General features: G+C 49.4%; 1 protein-coding gene across 1 annotated transcript in view; it reads right to left on the bottom strand.

Moving 5' to 3' along the window:
• Window positions 1-20,066, bottom strand: part of si:ch73-366l1.5 (FILIA-N KH-like domain-containing protein) — a 27,170-nt gene extending 7,104 nt beyond the window's left edge. The window contains exons 1-2 of the mRNA XM_020935978.2: window positions 19,515-20,066; window positions 2,920-3,508 (exon numbers count right to left, since the gene is read on the bottom strand). Coding sequence (XP_020791637.2) covers window positions 2,920-3,508; window positions 19,515-20,066 — 1,141 coding nt within the window. The remainder of the gene's footprint in view (window positions 1-2,919; window positions 3,509-19,514) is intronic.
• Window positions 20,067-21,436: the final 1,370 nt, after the last annotated feature.

Genomic DNA, 21,436 nt, shown 5'->3' with positions numbered 1-21,436 from the left:
GAATGTGACAAGACCACCAATCAGAGAGCAGCATGTGACGAAAAGACCAATCAGAGAGCAGAAAGTGACAAGACCACCAATCAGAGAGCAGCATGTGACGAAAAGACCAATCAGAGAGCAGCGCCTGACAAGACGACCAATCAGAGAGCAGCGACAGACAAGACGACCAATCAGAGAGCGGCGTGTGACAAAACAACCAATCAGAGAGCAAAGTGTGACAAACGACCAATCAGAGGACACAGAGACACAAATGGGCGTGGCTAAAGTTGTCAGACCCGCCCTGACTCAGACTGCGCTCACAGACTGGACCTGCAGGGGGCGCAGGAGACGCTGTCAGTGCGAGGTAAGAAGGCGTCTGATTGGTCGGTTCTTAAAGTTCAGATCTCGATTTGGGACAAAATGTTGAAGTCCAAACCCCCGGGTCATGTGGAGAGGGGTCAAAGGTCAAAGGTCAGAGAGAAAGGGGCCACGCTTTTACACACAAACTGAACTGGAGCCAGAGTCGATGGAGCCGATCACGCCCACGAACACTTCCTGTGGAGCCGTGTCTGTGTGAGTCCACGTCCCGTCTCACTTCTGTCTCAAACGGCTCGTCAAAACCAGATCACAAACCCACACGAGCCGCCATGTTTGTTCTGACCCAAACGGACCGAGCCTCGTCCCCTCGTCGTCTCCTCAGTTTAACTGTGACTCGTGGTTCAGTGTAATGGGGCCTGACAGCTCAGATCTGCGTCTGGAGAGCAGGATAAGAGCCGGGGGGGCGGGGCCTGGGGCCGGGGGGCGGGGCCAACTGTCACTCACACCAAACAAACACCACACACACACACACACAAACACACACACACAAACACACACACACACACACACACAAACACACAAACACACACACACACACACAAACACACACACACACACAACACACACAAACACACACACACACACACACAAACACACACACACACACAAACACAAACACACACACACACACACACACACAAACACACACACACAAACACACACACACACACACACACCTGAGGTCGACACACTGATAATAAACTCTGTCCACAGGATCAAATATTTTGAGTGAATTTTGAGTCAAATAATTCAAAGACTTTTTTAAAGCATTAAGAAAGAAAATCAAAATCAAAATACAAATTAAATTTAAAAAATCAAATAAAATATTTTATTAAATATATACGACTATAATCAAATTATTTGTGTAATTATGTAAAATTTCTGTCTTTGTCTCTTTTATTTTTGTTCTGTGTGTTTCTCACTTTTGTTTGGTTTGGTTCTTTGGTTCTGATTTTTCTCGTTGGACTTTTTGGTGCAGTTTTTTTCAGTTTCAGGTGTGACAGGTGTGACAGGTGTGACAGGTGTGTGGACAGGTGTGGACAGGTGTGGGCAGGTGTGGCAGGTGTGGCAGGTGTGGCAGGTGTGGCAGGTGTGGGCAGGTGGGACAGGTGGGACAGGTGTGGCAGGTGGGACAGGTGGGACAGGTGTGGACAGGTGTGGACAGGTGTGGGCAGGTGGGACAGGTGTGGGACAGGTGGGACAGGTGTGGACAGGTGTGACAGGTGTGGTGGACAGGTGTGGACAGGTGTGACAGGTGTGACAGGTGTGGCAGGTGTGACAGGTGTGTGGACAGGTGTGACAGGTGTGACAGGTGTGGACAGGTGTGGACAGGTGTGGCAGGTGTGGACAGGTGTGGCAGGTGTGGCAGGTGTGGGCAGGTGGGACAGGTGTGGCAGGTGGGACAGGTGTGTGCAGGTGGGACAGGTGTGGCAGGTGTGGCAGGTGGGACAGGTGGGACAGGTGTGACAGACAGGTGTGGACAGGTGGGACAGGTGTGGACAGGTGGGACAGGTGGGACAGGTGTGGACAGGTGTGGCAGGTGGGACAGGTGTGGACAGGTGTGGCAGGTGGGACAGGTGTGGACAGGTGTGGCAGGTGGGACAGGTGTGGACAGGTGTGGACAGGTGGGACAGGTGTGGGACAGGTGTGGCAGGTGGGACAGGTGTGGACAGGTGTGGCAGGTGGGCAGGTGGGACAGGTGCAGGTGTGTGCAGGTGTGGTGGGACAGGTGGGGGCAGGTGGGACAGGTGGGCAGGCAGGTGTGGCAGGTGGGCAGCAGGTGTGTGGGACAGGTGTGACAGGTGTGGCAGGTCAGGTGTGGCAGGTGGGACAGGTGGACAGGTGTGTGGGACAGGTGTGGCAGGTGTGGCAGGTGTGACAGGTGTGGCAGGTGTGGACAGGTGGGACAGGTGGGACAGGTGTGGCAGGTGTGGACAGGTGTGACAGGTGTGTGTGACAGGTGTGGCAGGTGCACAGGTGTGACAGGTGTGACAGGTGTGACAGGTGTGGCAGGTGTGACAGGTGTGACAGGTGTGACAGGTGTGGCAGGTGGGACAGGTGGCAAAACAGGTTAAGCAGGAAACATCCACAACAGCTTCAGGAGCTCCAGACTCAGCTGTCCGTCAAACTGAAATGAACCAATGAGAATGCACCATGTAAACTCCGCCCACCTGTCACACCTGTCACACCTGTCACACCTGTCACACCTGTCACACCTGGGCCAAAACTGAACCAAAAAGTCCAACGAGAAGAATTAGAACCAAAGAACCAAACCAAACAAAACTGAGAAAAACACAGGGCAAAAATTATTTTTTACACAGTTACACAAACTACTTTTTTTATTTGATTTTTTAAAATTTATTATAAATTTTTTGCTTGATGTTTTAAAAAAGAAAATTGATTCCAGACAAATACATGTTTGTAACGAACATGTGAGAAAAGCAAGAACACAAATGTACAGTTTAGTCCTGGTCCAGTCCTGGTCCAGTCCTGGTTCAGTCCTGGTCTAGTCCTGGTCCAATCCTGGTTCGGTCCTGGTCCGGTCCTGGTCCGGTTCCGTACCGTCTATGGCTTTTGGCTCCTTGACTTTTGGCTCTTTCACTTTTGGCTCTTTGGGTTTCTTCGGTTCCTTCGGCGCTTCGACCACCACAGGTTCTTCCGCCGGGACCGGCTCTGGGACCGGCTCTGGGACCGGCTCTGGGACCGGCTCTGGTTCTGGTAACACGGGCTCTGGTTCTGGGACGGGTTCTGGGACGGGTTCTGGGGCGGCCTCCACCACAGGCTCGGGCTCTGGTTCTGGTACCACGGGCTCCGGGACCACGGGTTCTGGTACGGGCTCGGGTTCTTTCACTGGTTCTGGTTCTGGTTCTGGTACCACGGGCTCCGGTTCGGGTGCAGGTTCTGGGACAGGTTCTACCACAGGCTCTACCACGGGCTCTGGCTCTTTCACTGGTTCTGGTTCTTTCACTGGTTCTGGTTCTTTCACTGGTTCTGGTACTGGTTCTGGTTCTTTCACAGGTTCTGGTGCTGGTTCTGGGGCGGGTTCTGGTTCTGCGACGACAACTGGGGCAGGGGTCGGTTCTGGGATCACGGGCTCCGGGACCACGGGTTCTGGTTCTGGGACTTTCACTGGTTCTGGGACCGGTTCAGGCTGAAACAAGAAAAAGTCCAAAATTACAAAAGCTCCACAAACATCAGAACATCTGGACTCACCGGGTCAAACCTGCGCCTGACCCGGACCTGCGCCTGACCCGGACCTGCGCCTGACCCGGACCTGCGCCTGACCCGGACCTGCGCCTGACCCGGACCTGCGCCTGACCCGGACCTGCACCTGACCCGGACCTGCACCTGACCCAAACCTGCGCCTGACCCGAACTGTGTATCATTCCTTTTTCAAAATAAAACCAAAAAACAACTATTTTCTTCATTTGTCTCCAAAACCAAAATGAAAACCAGGACCAGGACTGAAAATGGTTCAGTCCTGGTCTGGCCCGGGTCTGGTCCTGGATCTGGTTCAGTCCGTTGTCAGTTTTTTTCCATTTTTCATTTAAACACAAAATCGAAAACTGAAAAAATGAATCTTTATCTTTTTTTTCATTTTGGTTTTGGAGACAAATAATGAAGAAAATAGTTGTGTAGGAGACAGTTGTTTTTTTGTTTTCTTATTTTTGGTTTTATTCTGAAAAATGAATGAATAAATGACACATGGATCTGACCCAAACCTGCATTTGACCCGTAAAACGACACTTCAGTTCCTCTTTTACTGCAGGAAAAATCCATTTGAATTCAGACTCGTCAGACTCGTCAGGTGAGACTCAAACCCACAAACTCACTCAGTGATTCATTAATTAATGATTGTTTCTGACAAACCAGAGTTGATCAGAAACAATCATTAATTAATTAATCACTGTATTTTTATAGCACCTGTCAAGACTCCCAAAGCTCTTTACAGATCATTATTCATTCATTAACACTCAGTGGTGTAAACTATTACAGTAGCCACAGCTGCCCTGGGGCAGACTGACAGACGTGGAACAGAGTTCATTCAAAAGAAAGAACCTCTGCACAGAACCATCACCGCCCTTATTATTACTGTACATATACACATACATATATATATATATATATATATATATATATATATATATATATATATATATATATATATATATATATATATATGTATATATATATATATATAGTTATAGATGTTCTTCTTCTTCTTCTTCTTCGTCGTCGTGTGTGAACAGATGTGATTCACTTCAGCCTAAACTCGTCCACTCACAGTTTTATGTGGAATGATTCTAACAATTTAAGAACATGATTAAACTACTACTATTACTACTACTACTACTACTACTACTACTACTACTACTACTACTACTACTACTACTACTACTACTACTACTACTACTACTACTACTACTACTACTACTACTACTACTACTACTTCTACTACTGCTACATACAAAGGTTTAGTCCTGGTTCAGTCCTGGTTTAGTCCTGGTCTAGTCCTGGTCTAGTCCTGATTTAGTCCTGGTTTAGTCCTGGTTCAGTCCTGGTTTAGTCCTGATTTAGTCCTGGTTTAGTCCTGGTTCAGTCCTGGTTTAGTCCTGATTTAGTCCTGGTTTAGTCCTGGTTCAGTCCTGGTTTAGTCCTGAGTTTAGTCCTGGTTTAGTCCTGGTTCAGTCCTGGTTTAGTCCTGGTTTAGTCCTGGTTTAGTCCTGGTTCAGTCCTGGTTTAGTCCTGGTTCAGTCCTGGTTTAGTCCTGGTTTAGTCCTGGTTCAGTCCTGGTTTAGTCCTGGTTCAGTCCTGGTTTAGTCCTGGTTCAGTCCTGGTTTAGTCCTGGTTTAGTCCTGGTTTAGTCCTGGTTTAGTCCTGGTTCAGTCCTGGTTTAGTCCTGGTTCAGTCCTGGTTTAGTCCTGGTTTAGTCCTGGTTCAGTCCTGGTTTAGTCCTGGTTTAGTCCTGGTTTAGTCCTGGTTCAGTCCTGGTTCAGTCCTGGTTTAGTCCTGGTTTAGTCCTGGTTTAGTTCCATATTTGGTGTTGCTGTGAGTCGTTGACAAAGAATGAGCAGGAAATATTTCAGACTCACAGTAACAGAGTCTGATTCAACAAACGAGGGAAGGAAGGAGGGAAGGAGAGGAGGAGGGAAGGAAGGAGGGAAGGAGAGGAGGAGGAGAGAGGAGAGGAGGAGGGAAGGAGAGGAGGAGGGAAGGAAGGAGGGAAGGAAAGGAGGAGGAGAGAGGAGAGGAGGAGGGAAGGAGAGGAGGAGGGAAGGAGAGGAGGAGGGAAGGAGAGGAGGAGGAGAGGAGAGGAGGAGGGAACAAGGAGAGAGGAAAGAAGAGAAGGAGTGAACAAGCAGAGCAGAGGAGGGAAGGAGAGAAGAGAAGGAGTGAAGGACACAAGGAGACAGGAGAGGAGAGAGAGAAGTTCTGAAACTCTATATAGGAGGTAGGGCTTAGGAAGCAGGACTCAGGAGGTAGGACACATGGGAGGAGACAGAGGGAGCAGACACACACACACACACACACACACACACACACACACACAACACACACAACACACACACACACACACACACACAACACACACACACACACACACACACACACAGACACACACACACAACACACACACACACACAGACACACACACACACAGACACACACACACACACACACACACACACACACGACACACACACACACACACACACACACACACACACACACACAGAGCTTCACACTGTCCCTGGACTTTAACCTGAGCTGAGACAGGTGAGACAGGTGTGACAGGTGAGACAGGTGAGACAGTGACAGGTGTGACAGGTGAGACAGGTGAGACAGGTGAGACAGGTGAGACAGGTGAGACAGGTGTGACAGGTGAGACAGGTGAGACAGGTGAGACAGGTGAGACAGGTGAGACAGGTGAGACAGGTGAGTGTCCACAAAACTTTGACACTTTTGTTTCTGTTTTACACAAACTAAACATTAAATCACATGACTCATTTACATAAACTAATGTGTGTGAAAAAAACTGTTGTTTCTTGTGTCTGATGTGGTTCAGTTTGTGTTGGACTAAAGACACAGAGACTCAGTGGAATATGAGTGTTCTCCCTGTGACAGAGGGGTGTTCTCTCTGTGTGACAGAGGGGTGTTCTCTCTCTGTGACAGAGGGGTGTTCTCTCTGTGACAGAGGGGTGTTCTCCCTGTGACAGAGGGGTGTTCTCTCTGTGTGACAGAGGGGTGTTCTCTCTGTGACAGAGGGGTGTTCTCTCTGTGACAGAGGGGTGTTCTCTCTGTGTCAGAGGGGTGTTCTCTCTGTGTCAGAGGGGTGTTCTCTCTGTGTCAGAGGGGTGTTCTCTCTGTGTGTCAGAGGGGTGTTCTCTCTGTGTCAGAGGGGTGTTCTCTCTGTGTCTCTCTGTGTCAGAGGGGGTGTTCTCTCTGTGACAGAGGGGTGTTCTCTCTGTGACAGAGGGGTGTTCTCTCTGTGTCAGAGGGGTGTTCTCTCTGTCAGAGGGGTGTTCTCTCTGTGTCAGAGGGGTGTTCTCTCTGTGTGACAGAGGGTGTGTTCTCTCTGTGACAGAGGGGTGTTCTCTCTGTGACAGAGGGTGTTCTCTCTGTGAGAGGGGTTTCTCTGTGTCAGGGGGTGTTCTCTCTGTGTCAGAGGGGTGTTCTCTGTGTCAGAGGGGTGTTCTCTCTGTGTCAGAGGGGTGTTCTCTCTGTGTCAGAGGGGTGTTCTCTCTGTGTCAGAGGGGTGTTTCTCTCTGTGTGTCAGAGGGGTGTTCTCTCTGTGTCAGAGGGTGTTCTCTCTGTGTCAGAGGGGTGTTCTCTCTGTGACAGAGGGTGTTTCTCTGTGACAGAGGGGTGTTCTCTCTGTGACAGAGGGGTGTTCTCTCTGTGTGACAGAGGGGTGTTCTCTCTGTGTGACAGAGGGGTGTTCTCTCTGTGACAGAGGGGTGTTCTCTCTGTGAGAGGGGTGTTCTCTCTGTGTGACAGAGGGGTGTTCTCTCTGTGACAGAGGGGTGTTCTCTCTGTGTCAGAGGGGTGTTCTCTCTGTGTCAGAGGGGTGTTCTCTCTGTGTGACAGAGGGGTGTTCTCTCTCTGTGACAGAGGGGTGTTCTCTCTGTGACAGAGGGGTGTTCTCTCTGTGTCAGAGGGGTGTTCTCTCTGTGTCAGAGGGGTGTTCTCTCTGTGACAGAGGGGTGTTCTCTCTGTGACAGAGGGGTGTTCTCTCTGTGACAGAGGGGTGTTCTCTCTGTGACAGAGGGGTGTTCTCTCTGTGTGTCAGAGGGGTGTTCTCTCTGTGACAGAGGGGTGTTCTCTCTGTGTGACAGAGGGTGTTTCTCTGTGACAGAGGGGTGTTCTCTCTGTGTCAGAGGGGTGTTCTCTCTGTGACAGAGGGTGTTCTCTCTGTGTGAGGGGTGTTCTCTCTGTGACAGAGGGGTGTTCTCTCTGTGTCAGAGGGTGTCTCTCTGTGACAGAGGGTGTTCTCTCTGTGTCAGAGGGGTGTTCTCTCTGTGTCAGAGGGGTGTTCTCTCTGTGAGAGGGGTGTTCTCTCTGTGTCTGTGACAGAGGGGTGTTCTCTCTGTGTGAGGGTGTTCTCTCACAGAGGGGTGTTCTCTCTGTGTCAGAGGGGTGTTCTCTCTGTGTCAGAGGGGTGTTCTCTCTGTGTCAGAGGGGTGTTCTCTCTGTGTGACAGAGGGGTGTTCTCTCTGTGACAGAGGGGTGTTCTCTCTGTGTGACAGAGGGGTGTTCTCTCTGTGTGTCAGAGGGGTGTTCTCTCTGTGTCAGAGGGGTGTTCTCTCTGTGTCAGAGGGGTGTTCTCTCTGTGTCAGAGGGGTGTTCTCTCTGTGTCAGAGGGGTGTTCTCTCTGTGTGACAGAGGGGTGTTCTCTCTGTGTCAGAGGGGTGTTCTCTCTGTGTCAGAGGGGTGTTCTCTCTGTGTCAGAGGGGTGTTCTCTCTGTGACAGAGGGGTGTTCTCTCTGTGTGACAGAGGGGTGTTCTCTCTGTGTGACAGAGGGGTGTTCTCTCTGTGACAGAGGGTGTTCTCTCTGTGTGACAGAGGGGTGTTCTCTCTCTGTGACAGAGGGGTGTTCTCTCTGTGTGACAGAGGGGTGTTCTCTTTTCTCTCTGTGTGACAGAGGGGTGTTCTCTCTGTGACAGAGGGGTGTGTGACAGAGGGTGTTCTCTCTGTGACAGAGGGGTGTTCTCTCTGTGCAGAGGGGTGTTCTCTCTGTGACAGTGTTCTCTGTGACAGAGGGGTGTTTCTCTGTGAAGAGGGTGTTCTCTCTGTGTCAGAGGGTGTTCTCTCTGTGACAGAGGGGTGTTCTCTGTGTGTCAGAGGGGTGTTCTCTCTGTGACAGAGGTTTCTCTCTGTGTCAGAGGGGTTCTCTCTGTGACAGAGGGGTGTTCTCTCTGTGTCAGAGGGGTGTCAGAGGGGTGTTCTCTCTGTGTGACAGAGGGGTGTTCTCTCTGTGACAGAGAGAGAGAACATGAGAAAGAGAAATGTGAAACTTTTCACACATTATACGTGTGCAGGTGGTGCACACAGACACACGTTTATGTGACTGGACACATATTGTGTGTCTGAGTCTCCGTTCAGCAGGTTTAAAGCTCAACTCAGATTTTTGGGTGAAATCTGATGTTTTTTTGAGGTTCACTAGTGTGAACGGGGCTTAAATGTAAAGCATCATTTATTCACTCCAGAGCTCGAGATCTTTAAAACACAACACTTTAAACTCTTTTTTTAAAGGTTTTATTGTGTGAGACTTTTTTAAATCTTCTCTCAGGTTGTTCCACAAATTCACGTCCAACACAAACACACTTTTTTTTTTGTTTTTTTGAAAATGACAGTTTTGTTTAGTTTTTTCGTTTATGATCAAACTAAATAAACCACAGTGAGAATGAAAAAATGTCAGGATTTTTTTGTTTCCATTTCTGGTCATACAAACTAATATTAATGATAAATAAGTGTGTGTGTGTGTGTGTATAAGTGTGTGTGTATAAGTGTGTGTATAAGTGTGTGTGTGTGTATAAGTGTGTGTGTGTGTGTGTATAAGTGTGTGTATGTGTATAAGTGTGTGTGTATAAGTGTGTGTATAAGTGTATGTGTATAAGTGTGTGTGTATAAGTGTGTGTGTATAAAGTGTGTGTATAAGTGTGTGTATAAGTGTGTGTGTATAAGTGTGTGTGTATAAGTGTGTGTGTGTGTGTGTATAAGTGTGTGTGTATAAGTGTGTGTGTATAAGTGTGTGTATAAGTGTGTGTGTATAAGTGTGTGTGTATAAGTGTGTGTGTATAAGTGTGTGTGTATAAGTGTGTGTGTATAAGTGTGTGTGTATAAGTGTGTGTGTATAAGTGTGTGTATAAGTGTGTGTATGTGTATAAGTGTGTGTGTATAAGTGTGTGTGTATAAGTGTGTGTATAAGTGTGTGTGTATAAGTGTGTGTGTGTGTGTATAAGTGTGTGTGTATAAGTGTGTGTGTGTGTGTGTATAAGTGTGTGTATAAGTGTGTGTGTATAAGTGTGTGTATAAGTGTGTGTATAAGTGTGTGTATAGTGTGTGTGTATAAGTGTGTGTGTGTATAAGTGTGTGTGTGTGTGTATAAGTGTGTGTGTGTGTGTATAAGTGTGTGTATAAGTGTATAAGTGTGTGTGTATAAGTGTGTGTGTATAAGTGTGTGTGTATAAGTGTGTGTATTGTAAGTGTGTGTGTATAAGTGTGTGTATAAGTGTGTGTGTATAAGTGTGTGTGTATAAGTGTGTGTGTATAAGTGTGTGTATAAATGTGCGTGTAAGTGTGTAAGTGTGTGTGTATAAGTGTGTGTATAAGTGCGTGTGCGTGTAAGTGTGTGTGTGCGTGTGTAAGTGTGTAAAAGTGTGTGTATAAGTGTGTGTGTATAAGTGTGTGTGTGTGTATAAGTGTGTGTGTGTGTGTATAAGTGTGTGTGTATAAGTGTGTGTGTATAAGTGTGTGTGTATAAGTGTGTGTGTGTATAAGTGTGTGTATAAGTGTGTGTGTATAAGTGTGTGTGTATAAGTGTGTGTGTATAAGTGTGTGTATAAGTGTGTGTGTATAAGTGTGTGTGTATGTGTGTGTGTGTATAAGTGTGTGTATAAGTGTGTGTGTGTATAAGTGTGTGTGTATAAGTGTGTGTGTGTGTATAAGTGTGTGTGTATAAGTGTGTGTGTGTGTGTGTATAAGTGTGTGTGTATAAGTGTGTGTATAAGTGTGTGGTGTATAAGTGTGTGTGTATAAGTGTGTGTGTGTGTGTGTATAAGTGTGTGTATAAGTGTGTGTGTATAAGTGTGTGTGTGTATAGTGTGTGTGTAGTGTGTGTGTATAAGTGTGTGTATAAGTGTATAAGTGTGTATAAGTGTGTGTATAAGTGTGTGTGTATAAGTGTGTGTGTATAAGTGTGTGTGTGTGTGTATAAGTGTGTGTGTATAAGTGTGTGTATAGTGTGTGTGTATAAGTGTGTGTGTGTATAAGTGTGTGTGTGTGTGTATAAGTGTGTATGTAAAGTGTGTGTGTATAAGTGTGTGTGTATAAGTGTGTGTATAAGTGTGTGTATAAGTGTGTGTATAAGTGTGTGTATAAGTGTGTGTGTGTGTGTATAAGTGTGTGTGTATAAGTGTGTGATAAGTGTGTGTATAAGTGTGTGTGTGTGTATAAGTGTGTGTGTATAAGTGTGTGTGTGTATAAGTGTGTGTGTATAAGTGTGTGTGTATAAGTGTGTGTGTATAAGTGTGTATAAGTGTGTGTGTATAAGTGTGTGTGTATAAGTGTGTGTGTATAAGTGTGTGTGTATAAGTGTGTGTGTGTGTGTGTGTATAAGTGTGTGTATAAGTGTGTGTGTGTGTGTATAAGTGTGTGTGTGTGTGTGTGTGTGTGTATAAGTGTGTGTGTGTGTGTGTGTAAGTGTGTGTGTATAAGTGTGATAAGTGTATAAGTGTGTGTGTATAAGTGTGTGTGTGTGTATAAGTGTGTGTGTAAGTGTGTGTGTGTTTGGTGTAACTGATCTCGGGAACATTGCAACACACTAAGAACATACAGTAAATGTCACACAGGGCATCAGGTGCACGGGGGTGAGGGGGGTGAGGGGGGTGAGGGGGGTGAGGGGGGCGAGGGGGGGTAAGAGTATAGGGCAGGAGAGTCAGATGCCCTCCCACCCTCCTATCGAGCCCCGTGTCAACACCAGTGACCCAGAACCAGAACCACACAGTCTTTTATGTGTTTCACAAAGGAAACACGGAGATAAAAACAGGAGCCTGTTTGTTCATATAAACATTTCAGAACAAAACATGGAGGAAACAGCAGCAGGAACAAAGACGAGTCACAAGAGCCAAACAGAAGAGCCACACATTTATACAAACCAACAGTCACCAAACTTTAGTCTCTGGGGGCCACACTCTGGCCCCTGACTGTGACGGGGCCGAGGAACAGAAATGTTTGACCCTGACGACACAGATTCTATTTAAAAAACCTCCAAACTTTATTTACAAACTGAACGACGCAGGTTTACACAAAACGAGCGATAAAACGTAGAGACAAACACCAAACCAAAACACAATTTCCCCAAATTAAACCACATAAACCACAAACAGAATCGAGTGACCAAATCAAAAAAGGCACAAAACAGAACGAGACTAAACTCCACACATGAAACCAAACTGTCAGACTGATCACCAAGACCAGCAGCTCTGAACAGGTGCTGCAGTCTCCTTCAACAAGGGGCGGAGTCTGCAGGTGAGGTGGGCGTCGACCTGCCCCACCAATCACAGACCAGGACTCCTGCAGCAGGAATCAAGAAAACTGAGCAAAAATCACACAAACTAATTAGAACCAAGACCTGGAGCCGTAACAAACCTGAACACACAGTACTGTAGTACTACAGTACTGTAGTACTACAGTACTGTGTACTACAGTACTGTAGTACACAGTACTGTAGTACACAGTACTGTGTACTACAGTACTGTAGTACTACAGTACTGTAGTACACAGTACTGTGTACTACGTCTTCACGTGTGTCAGGTGCCTTCCGTCTTCACGTGTGTCGGGTGCCTCCCGTCACATGATCAAGTCCATGTGGTGTTTATATTTAAATGTGCAGAAGAAGAAGAGAAGGAGTTGACAGAGGGAGGGGCTCCGGGTGTGTGTGTGTGAACAGTGTGTGACATGTGTGTGTGGTATGTGTGTGTGACACGTGTGTGTGTATGTGAGTGGGGGGGGGAGTGAAAGTGCAGAGGAGCAGCTGTGTGTGACCGTCCAGACTCGTCCAGACTCGTCCAGACCGGCCGCTCCCTCAGACCCACACTGTCACTCAAAGGTCAGAGGTCGAGGCTTTTACGATCACACAGACAGAATCAGGTCACACCTCAGGTCCTGCACCTCAGGTCCTGCAGCTCAGGTCCTCACCAAGACCTGGACATGAGTCCCACTGCTCCTGCTCCTCTGGTTCCTCTGTCTCCTGTAGCTCCTCTGGCTCCTTCTTTGGCCCCTGTGGCTCCTTTTTTGGCTCCTGTGGCTCCTTCTTTGGCTCCGGTGGCTCCTTCTTTGGCTCCTGTGGCTCCTTCTTTGGCCCCTGTGGCTCCTTCTTTGGCTCCTGTGGCTCCTTCTTTGGCTCCTGTGGCTCTTGTGGCTCCTGTGAGGACAGTACCTGAGGAGGGTTTGTGTGTCCGGCTCGTGACAGAGAAACACCTGTCACAGCTCTGACCTCTGACCCTGGGGTCGGGGAATCGATGCTCCTCCAGGAACTTTACTCAAGACGGATCGATATATATCAGATCGATATATATCAGATCGATATATATCAGATCGATATATCGGCTCAATATTCTCGCTGTTTATCGTATCTGCGCTTAGTCTTAAATCTCCAGCACAGATCGATACTTGAGCCGCTGCTTAAAGACACAGTTTTATTTGAACACAAAACTGCACCAAACACAGGTCCGAGTCGGGTCCGAGTCAGGTCCGAGTCGGGTCCGAGTCGGGTCCGAGTCGGGTCTGTGGGAAAACGAGCTGTGGGGCAGTTTGTGGAAGCGTCGGTTTCTCTGTGTTCACAAAAAAGAATGAAATGAAATAAAATGAAAGAAAGAAAAAAAGAGAATGGAAGATTTGTAAACTTGACTTTTGTCTCGAGTCCCTCGCTGCTCCAGCCTCCGAACAAAGACAAACTGTTCTTCACAAACTACAGGACGGAGAGAAACAGACAGAGAGAAGGATGGAGGGATGGAGGGATGGAGGGATGGAGGGAGGGGGGGCGAGTCTGACACACAGAGTCTTTGTGGGCGACACAGGCGGCGTCTCTGTGACGTCGCGGTGACGTTCGGTTCCAGACGTCGGGGAAACCAGAGCGACCGCTGCAGGACGACGTCTGATTGTTCAACTTGGTTTGGGTGAAATAAAAACCCCGGGGCAGGACGGGGGCGGGACGAGGGGCGGGGGCGGGATGAGGGCGGGACGAGGGCGGGACGGGGGCGGACGAGGGTGGGATGAGGGCGGGACGGGGGGCGGGACGGGGGGCAGGATGAGGGCGGGACGGGGGCAGGATGAGGCGGGACGGGGGGGATGAGGGCGGACGGGGGGCAGGATGAGGGCGGGACGGGGGGCAGGATGAGGGCGGGACGAGGGCGGGACGGGGGCGGGACGAGGGCGGATGAGGGGGACGAGGGCGGGACGGGGCGGGACGAGGGCGGGATGAGGGCGGGACGGGGGCGGGACAGTGAACTGGACGATGTCAGTTAGGTTTGGTTCGGTTCGGTCGTTTAATTCGTTCCCGTAGGTAAATTTGCTTTGCAGATTTGAGCAGCAGGTTTCACATTTCACATTTCATTCATCCACAAAACACACAGAAAAACACAAATACAAAATAAAATGTTCCAGTGCTCCAAGTGCAGAACGGTTTGTTCCATAAACAACCAATTAAAATCATCCATCACACTCGGCTAAAATCACAATAAATAAATCTTAAATATGTTAAAAACACACAATCTTAGATAAATAAATTATAATTTATTCATAAGTTCAACAGCAGCCGGAACGAAGCTCCTTTTAAAACGAATCGTTCTAGATCTTTGGACTAAAAACCTCAGACCAAAGAGAAGCAGCTGAAACTCTGAGTTTAGTGGATGTTGTTCGTCTCTTAAAATCCTCTGGGACGTCGTCTGTAAGCGTCTCGAGTCCAGCGGCTCTGAGGAGGAACTAACACCGACTCGACTGTTTAACGACTGATTCAGGGAGTTGTTGTTTTTAGCAGAAAAGCTCCAAACCACGAGACCAATGAAAACGTCCGGTGGAGCCGGATCGTGGCCGTGATCACTTCCTGTTTGGGTGTGTCTGTTTATCTCCAGGAAACAGACGCACGTGAGCCCCTCCCACCAACACGTTCATAAAAGGCAGTGTGGGTGAAGTGTGTTGCCCAATGACACAACAGCAGCAGCAGTGTCCCGGCCTCACTTCAGGCTTCAACAAACAGATTTGGCTCCTCCGTGTTTTTAAAGTCCAGACCCTCAGACTCTGGGTCACCCCTCAGTGTGACCTCTGACCCCTCTGACCCCCCCTGACCCCCTCTGACCCCCCGACCCCCCCTGACCCCTCTGACCCCCCCAACCCCTCTGACCCCCCCGATCCCTCTGACCCCGGACACAGAGGCTGGGAGGCTGGGAGGGCATCTGACTCAACACATCTGAAGCTTAAAGGTTCATTAAACACAGGATCTGTTTCCTCCTGTTTCTCTGTGAAAGTGTTGAAAACACAAAAGTGTTTCTGTCTCTGGATTTATTGGATTATTATTATTATTATTATTATTATTATTATTATTATTATTATTATTATTATTATTATTATTATTAGATTTGTTCAAACTGTGACTCTTGGCTCTGACTCGTGGTTTTTCGGCGTCTTTACGATCAACAGAACATTGGAGTTTTCAGGTTGGACTCGCGGCGCCGATGAGTCAGACGCAGGTTATTACGTGACGATAAAAGTGTAACGATATCCAAGTCTCACGATACGATATCGTCACAGTTTAAACCTCACGCTACGATATTTATTACAAAAACTCACGATTAGAGATGCAACAATCTCCAAATGTGTCTGGACCATTTTCACCATAAACATGGTAAATGGTCACATTTTTCTACAGCACTTTTCCACCTTCAAGGCTCAAAGCTTTTTACAACAAGGAACCACACACACATTCACACACACATTCACACACACATTCACACACACATTCACACACACATTCACACACCAGTGTACGCACACACTGGGGGCAAGGTGGGTTAAGTGTCTTGCCCAAGGACACAACAGCAGCATTCATCTGTGGGAGCTGGAATCAAACCGCCAACCTTCAGATCAGTGGGTGAATGTTCCACCAACTGAACCATCATCAAACATCTCACGGTACAATATTTATTCCCTTATTTTATGGAGGCTAAACAAACAAAACTGTGAATATTCTTCTTTTTCCTCTTCAGAACTAAGAGTTAAAAGTGTTAGAACTGTTATTTCTTCTTGTTGTATGCAGTGAAATGGAGCAAAGGATCATGGGAAATGTAGTTCCTCTGAGTTTTAAACAAATGACGAATACAGTATCACCATATTTGGGTTATTGTTACATCTGTACGTGACGAGCGCAGACACTGGCCCCTCCCGGCCCCGCCCCCCCCGGCCCCGCCCCCGGCCCCACCTGGCGCCTCCCTGTCTCTCTGTCTCTCGCCGCGTCTGCAGAAACTCTTCAGGAGGACGTCTCGTGGACCTTTAACTTGAGACATTTAACTTTAGAAGACACAAGTGTGGATTGTGCAACGTACAGACGAGAGAACCTGAGTCAACTCTCTCCTCTCCCCCTCCTCCCTCTCTCCTCCTCCTCTCTCCTCCTCCTCTCTCCTCCCCTCTCCCTCCTCTCCTCTCTCCTCCTCTCCTCCTCTCTCCTCTCTCCTCCTCTCTCCTCCTCCTCTCTCTCTCTCCTCCTCCTCCTCTCCTCCCCTCTCTCCCCTCCTCCTCTCTCCCCTCCTCCTCTCTCCTCCTCCTCTCTCCTCCTCCTCCTCCCTCTCTCTCCTCCTCCTCCTCTCCTCCTCCCCTCTCCTCTCTCCTCTCCTCCTCCTCCCCCTCCCCCTCCTCCTCTCTCCTCCTCTCCCTCTCTCCCCTCCTCCTCTCTCCTCCTCCTCTCCCTCCTCCTCCCTCCTCTCCTCTCTCCCCTCCTCCTCTCTCCTCCTCCTCCTCCCCTCTCCTCTCTCCTCTCTCCCTCCTCCTCTCTCCCCTCCTCTCTCCCTCCTCCCTCTCTCCCTCCTCCTCTCTCCCTCCTCCCTCTCTCCCTCCTCCTCCTCTCTCCTCCTCCTCCTCTCTCTCCCCTCCTCCTCCTCTCCTCCTCCTCTCTCCTCCTCCTCCTCTCTCCTCCTCCCTCTCTCCCCCCTCCTCCTCTCTCTCCCCTCCTCTCTCCTCCTCTCTCCTCTCCTCCTCTCTCCCCTCCTCCCTCTCCTCCTCTCTCTCCCTCCTCTCTCCGTCTCTCTGTGGCACATGACTGTGACAGGTGACACTGACACTCAGGTAAAAATACAGGTTTAAATATACTCCACAGAGCAGCGCATGTTACAGCCGCCGAGCACATTCCACAGGCTAAAGACCAGAGAAGATCAAGAGCAGGAATCTGACCCACAACCTCCAGACAAACCACTGCCACGGTCACACGGGGAGTCGAACCCACAACCTCCAGACAAACCACTGCCACGGTCACACGGGGAGTCGAACCCACAACCTCCAGACAAACCACTGCCACAGTCACATGGGGAGTCAAACCCACAACCTCCAGATGAGACCAACACTGCCACGATCGCACAGAGAGTCGAACCCACAACCTCCAGACAAACTACTGCCACAGTCACACGGGGAGTCGAACCCACAACCTCCAGACAAACCACTGCCACGGTCACACGGGGAGTCGAACCCACAACCCACAACCTCCAGAAAAAACATCCAAACACAGGGAGTCGAACCCACAACCTCCAGACGACACAACCACCTCTGCCACAGTCACACGGGGAGTCGAACCCACAACCTCCAGACCACAACCACCTCTGCCACAGTCACACGGGGAGTCGAACCCAAAACTCCAGACGACACAACCACCTCTGCCACGGTCACATGGGGAGTCGAACCCACAACCTCCAGCAGTTAAATCTGGTGGAGAGAAAAGCTCAGAGACGTTTCCTCCTCAAACGTACAAAGTTCTAACGTCGTTCCTCATCACAAACCTGAGTCTGAAGAGGTTCTAGAATCATCCATGCATGTCTGAGTAATCTAGTGATCTCTCCTGGGCCCTCTTCAAACCCTCCTTACAGTGAGCTGCAGTACGAGTCTGTACGAGACTCCGCCCACAACCATATGACACCCAATCCGATCCACTTTATTTCTATAGTGAATTAAAACAGTAAATCATAAATAAAAGAATAAATAAAAAGTGTTAAAATGCATAAAACTAAAAAAATTTAAACAATGAATCAAATCAAATGAAAAATCAGATGAAATTCAAATAAAAATGACACTGAGGGTCACACAGAGTTAAACTCCAGAGAGTAAAAGTCACACTCCCACACGACAAATCTCCGTAAAAATACAAAAACACGACACAAAACTGTGACTACGACTTCACAAACCTGGTGTGATGCAGGAGGTTCGTTAGGACACAGGACGATTTAACGAGTTTGGGAGGAGAATATTTAAATTCTGAACAATTGAATTCGGACCATTTCATTCATGATTTAAACCGTCCTGTAAACGTGGCGAGTGCTGCGCTGTGATTGGTCGGTCGGTGGGGGGGGGGGGTTCACCTGTCACGGCTCCACAGATCTGACACGTGTGGCAGCAGGAGCACATGTACGTCCATAGACCCGCACACGTGTCCCCCCCCCACGGGCAGAGACAGGGACAGCCCCTGGGGGGGGGACAGAACTGGGACTAAACCCGGACTAAACCTGGACTAAACCAGGATTAACCAGGACTAAACCAGGACTACAGACAGAACTACTTCAGGACTAGACCAAGACTAGGTCTAGATCTGGACTAAACTGGGCTCAAACAAAACCCAAAGAACACAGCCTCTATTCAGAACCATGTCAGAGTCCAGAACTAAACCAGGACTCAACCAGGACTACACCAGGACTACACCAGGACTAAACCAGAACTAAACCAGGACTAAACCAGGACTAAACCAGAACTAAACCAGGACTAAACCAGGACCAAAAACCAGGACTAAAACCAGGACTAAACCAGGACTCTAAACCACCAGGACTAAACTAAACCAGGACTAAACCAGAACTAAACCAGGACCAAACCAGGACCAAACCAGGACTAAACCAGGACTAAACCAGATAAACTAAACCAGGACTAAACCAGGACTAAACTAAACCAGGACTAAACCAGTAAACCAGGACTAAACCAGGACCAAACCAGGACTAAACCAGGACTAAACCAGATAAACTAAACCAGGACTAAACCAGGACTAAACCAGAACTAAACCAGGACTAAACCAAACCAGGACCAAACCAGGACTAAACCAGGACTAAACCAGATCTAAACCAGGACTAAACCAGGACTAAACCAGGACTAAACCAGGACTAAACTAAAACTAAACAGGACCAAACCAGGACTAAACCAGGACAAACCAGGACTAAACCAGGACTAAACCAGATAAACTAAACCAGGACTAAACCAGGACTAAACCAGGACTAAACCACCAGGACTAAACCAGGACTAAACCAGGAATAAACCAGGACTAAACCAGGACTAAACCAGGAAAACCAGGACTAAACCAGTATTAAAGCCCAGTTTCTGTGGACTCCTCCCTGTTTCAGACGATGACATCATCCGTTCAGGCCATTAACACTTTATTACAAGATTAAAACTTATAGATATTTGATTAAAATAACATTATTGATTTGTATTTAAACTTAAACCTGAACCTGGACTAAACTAAACTCAAAACTCAAAACCTTAAACAATTTTAGATACAGTTTTAGATAAATTACACTTTTTTTAAGAGTCTTATATTACAAAAAATAAAAGACCAAATGTTTGATGATTTTCATTAAACCATCATGTTTAGTTGAGGCCGGTAAAAGTGTCGGTTTGTGGCGGTTCTGGTTCGTACCTTCACTTCCAGCGGGGGCTCGGTTCGGACGGGCTCCGCGGGCCGGGGACGAGGCTCGATCTTGGGCTCGGGCTGCGGCTCCGGGGCGCGCGGGGCTCCGAGGGCCCGGGAGGGGGGCACGTCATCCCCGTAACCCACTTTGGGCTTCGGCTTCTTGGCCCCGGACGAGTCGTCGGACTTTTTCCCGAGCAGAGAAGTGGCGAAGTAAAGTGCGGCGGCGGTGAAGAGCAGCGCGGGGATGAGCACGGCGGGGTCCAGCTCCATGACGGCGGGACGGAGGCGGGAGGAGGCCGGGGGACGGAGCGAGCAGCGCGGCGTGTGCGACGGACAGACCGCGGCCACAGTCTGAGCCGCTGGAGCCTGGAGCCTGGAGCCGAGCAGCGGCGGCTCTGCCCCCGGACCCCCCCCCCCCCGTGTGCCCCCGGACCCGCCCCTGACACCCAGACCCGCCCCCTGACACCCGGACCCGCCCCCAGACACCCGGACCCGCCCCCTGACACCCGGACCCGCCCCCAGACACCCTGACCTGCCCCCTGACCCGCCCCCTGACATCCGGACCCCCCCCTGACACCTGGACCCGCCCCTGACACCCTGACCTGCCCCCTGACCCGCCCCCTGACATCCGGACCCCCCCCTGACACCCCGGACCCGCCCCCTGACACCCGGACCCGCCCCCAGACACCCGGACCCGCCCCCAGACCGCTCTCTCTCTGCCCCCGGACCCCCCCCCCGTGTGCCCCCGGACCCGCCCCCTGACACCCTGACCTGCCCCCTGACCCGCCCCCTGACACCCGGACCCCCCCCTGACACCTGGACCCGCCCCCTGACACCCGGACCCGCCCCCAGACACCCGGACCCGCCCCCTGACACCCGGACCTCTCCCTCTGTGCCTCCTGACACTCCCCCCTGACTTGCCCCCCCCCCCCCCCTCACCCACGGACCTCCCCCCACTCTGTGCCTCGCCCTCCTTACCCCAAGCCTCCCTCTCTGTGACTCCCCCCTCTCTCCTTTTACCCTGGACCTGCCCCCAGACACCCCCTCTGTGCTCCTGGACCCCCCCCCCAGACAGCCCCCTCTGTGCTCCTGGACCCCCCCCCCCCCCAGACACCCCCCTCTGTGCTCCTGGACCCCCCCCTTTCTCCTTTCTCCACTCTCTCTCCCTCCTCCTCAGTTTATCTCCCCCCGGGCCACCTGACGGAAGTGTCCTCACAGTGAAATCCCAGTGTGTGTGTGCGCGTGTGTGTGTGTGTACATGTGTCAGGAGCAGCTGTTTCGTCCTGTGTGTGTGTGTGCGCGTGTGTGTGTGTGTGTGTGTGTGTGTGTGTGTGTGTGTGTGTGCATGTGTGTGCATGTGTGTGTGTGTGTGCACATGTGTGTGCACAACATTCTATAGGGGAATATTAAGTATATTAAGGGCTCAGCTTTAATTTAAATTGTTAAAATGCAAAATTATTACAGCACAGGAAGTTCTTGGGTTTATTAACAATTATACCAAAAATACCAAACACCAAAATACTTGGTTCAAAATTTGTGCATTTACCTCCTGGATATTTCGTGGTAAAGTGCAGTGGGATCAGCTGAGAGTCCGACGTCATCACGACGGAAGGAGAGAGGGTCACAACAAACGCAAACGCCGCAACAAATACAAAAGCCACAACACAAACGCAAACGTCGCAACACATTAAAAAGCCACAACACATTAAAAATCCACAACAGAAGTGACCGCGGGACTCTATTTTCCGACGGACCGATCAAGCGGCAAGTGAAGAAGAAGAACTACAACATGAAAAGTAAAGGAACGGAGAAGTTGGAAACGTAAGTAAAAGTAATTTATTGTTTTATCATTATTCGTTTCACGTTGTAGTTCTTCTTCTTCACTTGCCGCTTGATCGGTCCGTCGGAAAATAGAGTCCCGCAGTCAC

Source organism: Boleophthalmus pectinirostris, unplaced genomic scaffold (assembly GCF_026225935.1).
Source record: "Boleophthalmus pectinirostris isolate CB_2022bp ecotype Guang Dong unplaced genomic scaffold, ASM2622593v1 HiC_scaffold_17, whole genome shotgun sequence".
Taxonomy (NCBI): domain Eukaryota; kingdom Metazoa; phylum Chordata; class Actinopteri; order Gobiiformes; family Gobiidae; genus Boleophthalmus; species Boleophthalmus pectinirostris.
The sequence above is the reverse complement of the archived record's forward strand: the minus strand, read 5'-3'. Positions and strand labels throughout refer to the sequence as shown.